Source organism: Salpingoeca rosetta (genome assembly GCF_000188695.1).
Source record: "Salpingoeca rosetta unplaced genomic scaffold supercont1.38, whole genome shotgun sequence".
Taxonomy (NCBI): Eukaryota; class Choanoflagellata; order Craspedida; family Salpingoecidae; genus Salpingoeca; species Salpingoeca rosetta.
In genome coordinates this window covers 287,945-297,266 of record NW_004754896.1, presented here as the reverse complement: position 1 = coordinate 297,266, position 9,322 = coordinate 287,945, and the positions used below count along the sequence as shown (strand labels likewise).

At 56.5% G+C, this 9,322-nt stretch overlaps 3 protein-coding genes across 3 annotated transcripts; all 3 read left to right on the top strand.

The window, feature by feature from the left end:
• Positions 1-240: 240 nt before the first annotated feature.
• Positions 241-4,574, top strand: PTSG_10580 (uncharacterized protein; the record flags this gene model as incomplete). Its single annotated transcript, XM_004988058.1, has 13 exons — positions 241-335; positions 667-751; positions 953-1,110; positions 1,349-1,444; positions 1,603-1,686; positions 1,914-2,023; positions 2,161-2,246; positions 2,488-2,571; positions 2,686-2,760; positions 2,969-3,050; positions 3,362-3,485; positions 3,676-3,807; positions 4,142-4,574. The coding sequence occupies 13 exons, from the start codon at positions 241-243 to the stop codon at positions 4,242-4,244; spliced, it is 1,314 nt and encodes a 437-aa protein (XP_004988115.1). The 3' UTR covers positions 4,245-4,574.
• Positions 4,575-4,696: 122 nt separating this feature from the next.
• On the top strand, positions 4,697-7,243 carry PTSG_10579 (uncharacterized protein; the record flags this gene model as incomplete). The annotated part of the gene is made up of 3 exons (XM_004988057.1): positions 4,697-5,228; positions 5,295-5,964; positions 6,514-7,243. The coding sequence occupies 3 exons, from the start codon at positions 4,697-4,699 to the stop codon at positions 7,241-7,243; spliced, it is 1,932 nt and encodes a 643-aa protein (XP_004988114.1).
• Positions 7,244-7,749: 506 nt separating this feature from the next.
• PTSG_10578 (uncharacterized protein) lies at positions 7,750-9,230 on the top strand (the record flags this gene model as incomplete). Its single annotated transcript, XM_004988056.1, has 1 exon — positions 7,750-9,230. Exon 1 carries the CDS (start codon positions 7,815-7,817, stop codon positions 9,228-9,230), a length of 1,416 nt encoding a protein of 471 aa, XP_004988113.1. The 5' UTR covers positions 7,750-7,814.
• Positions 9,231-9,322: the final 92 nt, after the last annotated feature.

The following is a 9,322-nucleotide window of genomic DNA, read 5'->3' as shown; positions in this document are numbered from 1 at the left end:
ATGATTATGTCTGAGTGTATACTGCGTGTGGGGTGTGTAAGCATACATGTGCAGCCATTTTTTATCGAGTTTATTTATTTTATGGAGGCAGGCAACTATCTCATTATCCCGAACACAATCGCACACACACACACACACACACACACACACACACACACACACACACACACACACACACACACACACACACACACACACACACACACCACGCCGCATACGTTTCATGTCATGTGCTCCTGCATGCGCCCTCAGATGTTGTTTGATCACTTCAACCAAACGCTGTTTCGCCTCATTGAGGAGGAGCCTGGATTCCACGACGAACTGAAATACTTCCGGTAAACACGCCCTTCTGCCGTCTTTCTTGTTTGTACCGTGTCTCACTCATGTTGTTGTATCGTGTTGTTTTGTGTTACGGGTTGTTCCTGAATCTGCGTGTGTTGTGAGAGAACATGTGTGCCTGTGAACCGCCCTGCATGTACGCGCGGCCTTGTGAATGCTGCGACTGCGTCTCTCTCTCTCTCTCTCCACACACGCACAGACACACACAGACACACACAGACACACAGACACACACACAGACACAGACACAGACACACTCACACACACACGCACACTCACACTCACACACACACACACACACACCATGCTGTGCGCCCTGACGGCCAGGGAGCGGAAAGCGCGCATGTCTGAGATTTGTCGTTTACATGCGCGAATGGACGGACGACTGCACCGCGCGCGCATTGAAGAGAAGGTAATTAGCAGTGGTGGTGGTGATAGGCAGTGGTGGTGGCATCGTGTTTGGTGTCACAGACGCAAGCAGATGAATAGGCGTCGTGTGCTCGTGTGCATGTGTTAAATTGCTGACACGCACCCACACACACACACACACACACACACACACACACACCACCACCACCATCACCACCACCACCACCACCACGACGACGAGCAGCGGGACATTGGCGAGCAGGACCGCATGTGCCACTTGGTGCTGTTGGAATCGCAGGGGTTCTCGAAGCACTTCAAGTGGCGCGAGGGCGGTGATCCCATCGACATCGAGTGCAGAACACAGGGATATCCCCACAAGACGGCCGTTCTCGCCCGCATCGAGTCAGTTGCACCACCCGTGTCGTGTTCCTGTTTGGGGCGGAGTGTGCGCGCGTTTGTTGGGGCTGTGCTGACTTGTTTTGCGTACACAGCGCATGTGTGCCTGCCTGCATGCATGCATGCATATATGCGTAGATGCGTGTCACCTCTCCTGCACATGGTACACCACCGTCAAATGTCCGCGTTCTCCATGCCAATGTGTCACCACCGCCCCTCCTCTCTTCCCTGCCGGCGGCTGCAGCGGGGTGGCCGACGGCGTCGTTGCCAATCTGCTCCTCAACACGGGCATCCACCACGACCTCGCACTCTCCATCCCGCGCTCCCCAATCACCGAAGGGTACGGCAATACCACCAACTCGCCACCACCTCGCCACCACCATCATCAACTTGTCTTCAAAACAAACAAACAAAAAGTTTCGCCACCCATTGTTGTCTTACGCCAGTCATCGCCATTGCACACTCACCATTGCACTCTCACCGTAACATGCCCAACAGCCGGACGGATGTGCGAGCGCAGTTCCTGACGCCGAAATCTCGTGGGGGACGCAACCCGGCGCCAATCAACGTCCTCATTGGCAGGTGAGACGAGCGTGGATGTGCTTGCGTGCGTGTGTGTGTATGTATGTGTGTGTGCTTGCGTGCGTGCGCGTGTGTGTGCTTGCGTGTGTGTATGTGTGTATGTGTATGTGTGTGTGTGTTTGTGTGTGTGTGTGTGTGTGTGATGGGGGTTCACCGGCACACAGCACATGAAAGCCCCCCCCCCCCTCACACACACATGCAAACACACCACAACGCATGCAACACAGGACGGACGCAGTGCTGAACATGACGACGGCGGCCAAGTTCACGGCTCCGAATCCAAAGTCATTTGCACTCGTGCGCGATCCAGCGGCACGCTTCGTCGACCTCTGGCGCGGTAATTGTCGATGGTGATGGCGGCGACGGTGGTGATGGTGGTGGTGACAGTTGTCGATGTTGTTGCTGTTGGCAACCGTTGGGGCATACACAACATGTCATTGAACCTCGCACACACACACACACATGCACATGCAGAGCTTGGCATGGACGCGATGCTGGATGGCGCAACAATGGAGGACTACCTGAGTGATCCAAACGCATTTAGGAACAGCATGCCCGAGGTATTTGCTGAGACACACACGCACACACACACACACACACACACACACACACACACACACACACACACACACGCACACACACACACACACACATGCTGCTTTGCTTGCATGCACGCCGTCCTACGAGCAAACCCACGCACAAGTGGCGTACACATGACACTTGTACACACTTATACACACGCACACACGTCTATGCACTGGCTCATCTGAGACATCCTTCCCTCTCCCGTATCTTCGCCAGGCCGCTCGGTTGCGATTACACGAAGGTATGGCGCGCTCTCTCGGCTACACCGGCGACGTCGACACGAACATGCCCATCGGCAAGGTGACAGACACAGACAGACAGACAGACACGCACACACCACAGACAGACGCACTTGCGCTACCCGCCGCTTCGCCACCACCTCAACGCGACTCGATATGTTTTGGTTGCTTGCAGGCACAGCGAGCTGCCACCAGCGTTGCCCGGGGCTTTACGCTCGGACTCATTGCCGAACACTGGTTTGAATCGCTGGTATGTGTTCACGCGTGCGCGCGGGGAATGGAAGGAGAAATCAGGACAGGACTTTAAGATTGGCGTGGTGTTGCATCTCCATCTCTATGTTGCTGGCATGCCATCATTCCCTTGTCCTGCACACACACACACACACACACACACACACACACACACACACACACACACACACACACACACACACACACACACACACACACACACACAGGTGTATCTGAGGCGGTTGCTGTGTTGGAGCCAGCGAGAGGTGGAATATATCGCACACCCAAGCAATCCAAACGCCCCAGCAGGTGCCTTTTACATTTGCATATGTGTGTGTGTGTGTGTGTGCGTGTGTGTGTCGGCTTGGGGTTCATTGCAGGCTGAGCGCGCGCGTATCCAGGCATGTGGCGGTGTGTTGAGCGACCTGTCCGCGATGTTGTCAACACACAGACAGACAGACACACACACACACAGACAGACACACACACAGACAGACACAGACACACACAGACACACACACAGACACACACAGACACACACACACACACACACACACACACACACACACACGCAAACCCCCCCCCCCCACCTACCTCCCGTCTCTGTCCATCTGGTGCAGGTGCGGCGGTGGATGTGATGTTCGGCCCTCCGCAGACGGCAATATCGGACGAACTGCGCAGCAAAATCCTGGCCGTCAATCGCGTAGACGCCGCGCTGTACAAGCACTTCAACACCACGCTCTGGTAAGGGGTGATGCTGATGTTGGTGTGACTGTGTGTCGACAGGGAGGAAAGATCGGGGCAAGTTATTTGCGTCAACCCCTCCCCTCCCTCCAACACACACACACACACACACATGCTCATTCATGTTCATGCTCATGCAATGTATCATCCTCCTCTCCCACTCTCCTCCCCGTCTCTATCACCTGCACAGGCGCGGGCTGGAACGGGAAGCGCAGATGCGGGAGGAAATTGACATGACGAAAGCGCATCTGCAACACGTCTTGGACACGTGCGAGCCGCTGTTGCACATGATGGAGGCAGAAATCGCGGAATTGGCGGAGAAGTAAGAACTATTTCCCGATGACATGTTCCTGTTTGTTGGCGTGTTCCTTGTACCGCCTCGTGAGGGTGGCCTGGCTTGAATATGTGTGTGTGTGTGTGATGCATTGTATGTGTGTGTGTGTGTGGTGTGTGTAGGGGGGGGGGTTGATTGCTTTTGCACACACACGCATACATGCACACACGCATGCATGTACACACACACACACTCACACACACACACACACTCTCTCTCTCTCTCTCTCTCACTCACTCACTCACACACACACACACACACACACACACACACTCACTCACTCACGTTCATACACACGCACACACACTCTCTCTTCGAACAGCGGATCTGGGAGCGAGCGGCGGTGCGCACGGATGCTGGTGCCGGTGGACGTTCTGTCCAGGATTGCGCAAAAGCGAAAGTCGTCGCGATGGTCATACGAATAGGCGTGGGAGGGAGATGTGAATGGAGAGCCGGCTGAGTCTGAGTTGAATGCGAGTTGGGATTGGCTGGGTGGGTTGAAGGACTCAGTGACGGCGCTCGTGTGACACAAAATGGTTCATGATGACACGTGTGGCTGCATTCATCGCATGGCATGGCTGGTTACCTTGCTGACTGGGTTACACCGCAGACAGTAGTACACGACGAGAGAGAGAGAGAGGGAGACGCTTTCCATGTGATGTGATGCCGCCACTTTGGTGGTGGGGGAGCAAGAAGGACCGAGCACACTATGCACCCACCCACAAGCACTCTCAATAAATGAAATGCCTGCAAGCAAACCTGTGTCACACTGCCAGTTTGTTCGCAACGAATCGCGCGTTCATTTATTTTCCCCGCATTGCTTCATCATCGCACGACGCGCAAGCTGGCACTGGCGGGAGTGCTGGTGTTGGGGTGCATGCTGGCTGTGCTTGTGATTCGCTTCAGCACCACAACGAAGCACAGCGCTGCCACAGCGCATGGTGGCCGACAGCTTTCGAGTGGAGACACTGCAAACCGCTTGCATGTGTTGACAAACGACCACGTCAAGCCAGTGCACCTGAAGCCCAACGCCACAGCCGCACCCAACGAACACAGCGTGGCCGACTTGAACCGACAGCCGACGGTTGTGGAGAACAGCGCCATCCACAGCCTGTTGTACTCGGGCAGCATCGCCTCTTTCCCTCCGTTCCACAAGCTGGCTGAGCCACCGTTCTTCATCTCCCTCGTGCCTGACAACACAGCGCTGATGCACCTGTGCCTGAGCCATCTCGGAGACTCAGACTTGCAGGAGTGCAGCAGCACAGGACAGGCCGCGCGCCACCAACTCTTCTTGCTGTCATCAGATGGGCACATTGGGTTTGAGGTGAAGGGGGTCGGCCACTACTGTCTCCAAGCCAGCAACGAGCTCGAGCGTGGCAACAACGACAAGCTTGGTGATGCGGACGAGGGTGCAGATGACATCAGCCCTGATGATTAATAGGAGGGGACCCACCCTGCGTATCGGTTGTGCACAGCCATCCACTCCAACTTAGAAGCGACCAAGGGAACGTCCCTGGCTGCTAAAGATACCGTCGACACCTGGCAGTTTGTGCCGGGCACGGGCCTCGTTCACGACCGCACTGGCGGCTGCCTCACCTACCACTACCCGTCGCAGATCACGCTGGAGCCGTGTGGGGACCGGGGCAGCCAGTGGATGCTGCGCACGGACTTCAACAACGAGACCCGCCCCATCCCTCGCGACTGGGACAGCGAGCTGGCGGCGCTGGCAGAGCGCAGAGACAGACAGGTCAAGCCGCTCATCGACCACGTGCGACACGTGGCAAGGAAGACACCAAAGCTGATGCACCGTGCCCTGTCGCGTGCGGCAAAAGGACCACAGGGTGTCGGTGGGCGGCGTGCCGTCGTCTTCTTCATGGAGCCAAACGCCATGCTTGCGATGCAGGTGCGGTGGTGGCTCAAGGCGTGGCATGAACTGAGACTTGACGAGGCAGATCAGCGCATGGATGTGCTCATCATGGGCAATGGCGATGACTTTGAGTCACTCCAGTCGCTTGGCTGTGAGATGAAGCGGCTTGGCACGCAAACGACGATCCCAGCCTCGGATGCACACGGTGTGTGCTGGCTGTTCCCTTTCCAAGGCATCAACACCCGCGAGCCTGGGAAGCATGATCGCTGGTTCAACAGGTGCGCACGAACGAGTCAAGGTTTTGCATATGTGTGTGTGACACACACACACTGTCTCCCTCTGTGTGTGTGTGTGTGTTTGAGTGAGAGAGCCAGAGAGAGAGAGAGAGAGAGAGAGAGAGAGAGAGAGAGAGAGAGAGAGAGAGAGAGAGAGAGAGAGAGAGAGAGAGAGAGAGAGAGAGAGAGAGAGAGAGAGAGAGAGAGAGAGAGAGAGAGAGAGAGAGACAGAGAGAGAGAGAGACACACAGAGAGAGAGAGAGAGACAGAGAGAGAGAGAGAGAGAGAGAGAGAGAGAGAGAGAGAGAGAGAGAGAGAGAGAGAGAGAGAGAGAGAGAGAGAGAGAGAGAGAGAGAGAGAGAGAGAGTGTGTGTGTGTGTGTGTGTGTGTGTGTGTGTGTGTGTGTGTGTGTGTGTGTGTGTGTGTGTGTGTGTGTGTGCTGTGTGTGCATGATGTTCTTCCAGCACCTCACCGGACACGACACTGCAACCAATTCGCTGTTGCTAATCCTTCTCGCTTGCTTCCTCTCCATTCCGTACCATGCTTGTGCAGCTTGGAGGTGTTGGTAAACGAGAGGACGCGGCCGCTGCTGGAGCAGTACGACCAGCTCTTGCGCGCAGACGCCGACACGCTGCCCACACCCAAGATGCGTGGGTATTGGTCCGAAAAGCTGGTGCTCAGCCTCAATGCTGGCTACGCAACGCGGTATGCGGACGCCAAGCTGGCCACACTTGCAGGCCTTGTGGGATTTTTGTGGCAGGATCTTCGCAACATTGGGTCGACGTTCTACGGGCCGACGCAGAGCGTGCTGCATCTGGTGGAGCTGACCATCGCCGTCGGGGAGCTGCTGCGCAAGTACACGTTTGCGCCCGGCACGGGGTGCATGCTGCCGCCCAAGCTGCGGCCGGCAGACATCGACTGCGAGTGGGGCTCAGGCCTGTGGCTTGGCGTGTCACTGCTGTACTCGCAGCAGATTGCGGCAAACCACATGGTTGGCAGCGGGTTTCCAGTGCACCTGTTGCGCGATGCCCAGTTTGACGTGCGCACGGACATGAAGTTTGACATCTGCGCCGTGAAGATGCTGCACGTGTACCACAACCGCGAGCGCTTCTCCAAGCTAGCTCTGCACGACGGCGCGTACAAGGACTTTGACATGTCCAACCTGGACCTGCATGTGACACGCGACTTTATCACGTACTTTGCACTCACTGCGAACAACCAAGGCATGAACGGCGACGTTGCTCTAACGACCGCGGGAGACCCCAGTCTCTTGTGTGGTTGATTGTGCATGCGTGCGTGCGTGTGTGTATGCGTGTGTGTGTGTGTGTGTGTGTGTGTGTGTGTGTGTGTGTGTGTGTGTGTGTGTGTGTGTGTGTGTGGTTGATGGTGGCTGTTGTGTGATTGATGCTGTGCATGCCTGTACGTGCGTGTGTGTGTGTCTGTCTGTCTGTGTGCCTCTGTCTGTCTGTGTCTGCCTCTGTATGTGGCTGTCTGTGAAGAGTTTGCACACTGCGAGTCGTCGTCGCGATATCAACTATGAAATGTGTAACTTTGTGGCATGACGATTCGGCGAGACAGCGAGCAAACTCGCCCACATGCACACGCTGCTCACATGCAAACACACTTACTTGATGATGTGACCAGCCAGACACCACCCACAACAACAAGACATAATTGACATGTGACAACAGCAGAGAGCCACTTTGCTTCCGCCCACTCGCACACACCCACGACAGCAAAAAGTGCATGCTTGCAAGCAAGCAACAAAATTAATTAACTGTAATAACATAACAATAACATAACCGTTGCTTCATCACAAGCAGCAGCAGCCACCACAAGCAGCAACAACGACGATGACGGCGATCAGCTTTCCACACGGGCCGCGCCGCTTGCTGCTGGTTGGGGTGGCGGTGCTGGCGTGCATGCTGGTTGCGCTTGCCGTTCACTCCAACGCGCCAACGCCAAAGCACTCCTCTGACACGGTGCATGGTGGCCGACGACTGGAGAGGGAAGCAGCGCGCTTGAGTGCAGGCAAGAACACAGATGGCAGAAGCTTGCACGCACACAGCAACCCGGACGCGAATGTCCAGCGACTTCCTGCCAAGAGCCATCATGATGACGCGTCGCGTCTGCACAAACCCAGCGACAGCAGCAGCGACGGCAAGGAGACCGACAACACGAGAGAGGTCAATCCACAACATCCAGCCATAGCTCACTCGAACAAAGTCGTGCGTCGCATGCTGTATTCCGGTGGAGTGGCAGCGTTTCCTCCTTTTCGCAGCTTGGCGGAGCCGCCGCTGTTCATCTCCCTCGTGCCCGACAACACGGCGCTGACGCACCTGTGCCTCAGCCACCTCTCTGCACCCGACATGCAGGAGTGCAACAGCGCAGATCCAGCACGGCATCAGGTGTTCGCGCTATCCTCAGAGGGGCACGTGGGATTCGAGGTGCAGGGTGTCGGCCACTACTGCCTCCATGCCAGTGACGAGCGCATCTTTGCAAACAGCTTCGCCAGCCTGGCTGACACAGACGAGGATGACGACCACATCGACCCTAGCGTGCCACGCAAGGTCGTGTACCGGCTGTGCACGTCCATCTTCGCCAACGCGAAGGTGATGAAGGAAGGCTCCCTCTCCACAAAGGACGCGGTCGACACGTGGCAGTTCGTGCCCGGCAAGGGCCTCGTGCACCGGGAGACCGGCAACTGCCTCACATACAACTACCACACCAAGATCACGCTGGAGCCGTGCGGTGACATGGACAGCCAGTGGATGCTGCGCACAGACGTGAACGGGTCGCTCATCCTGCCACGCCAATGGGACAAGGAGCTCATTGCGCTGGCGGAGCGCAGAGAGAGGCAGATCAAGCCACTCCTGGCCACCGTGCGCACACTTGCATCAAAGACGCGCAAGCTCACACACCGCGCGCACTCCCGCGCATCAAAACGAACGCAGGGCGTTGATGGGAGGCGTGCAGTCGTCTTCTTCATGGAGCCAAGTCGCATGCTAACGCTGCAGGTGAAGTGGTGGCTGAGGGCGTGGCGCATGCTGAAGCTCGACGAGCCGGACCAGCGCATGGATGTGCTCATCATGGGCAACGGCGACGATTTCGAGTCCCTCATGTCCTTGGGCTGCGAGATGAAGAGCCTTGACACCCAAACCTCCATTCCCCACGCAGATGGACATGGTGTGTGCTGGCTGTTTCCCTTCCGTGGTATCAATTCCCGTGAGCCAGGCAAATACGACGCCTGGTTCAACAGGTGTGTGTGATTGCGTCGTGGTGGTGGTGGTGGTGGTGGTGTCGGCCCCTGTGGGTGTGTGTGTGTGTGTGTGTGTGTGTGTGTGTGTGTGTGTGTGTGTGT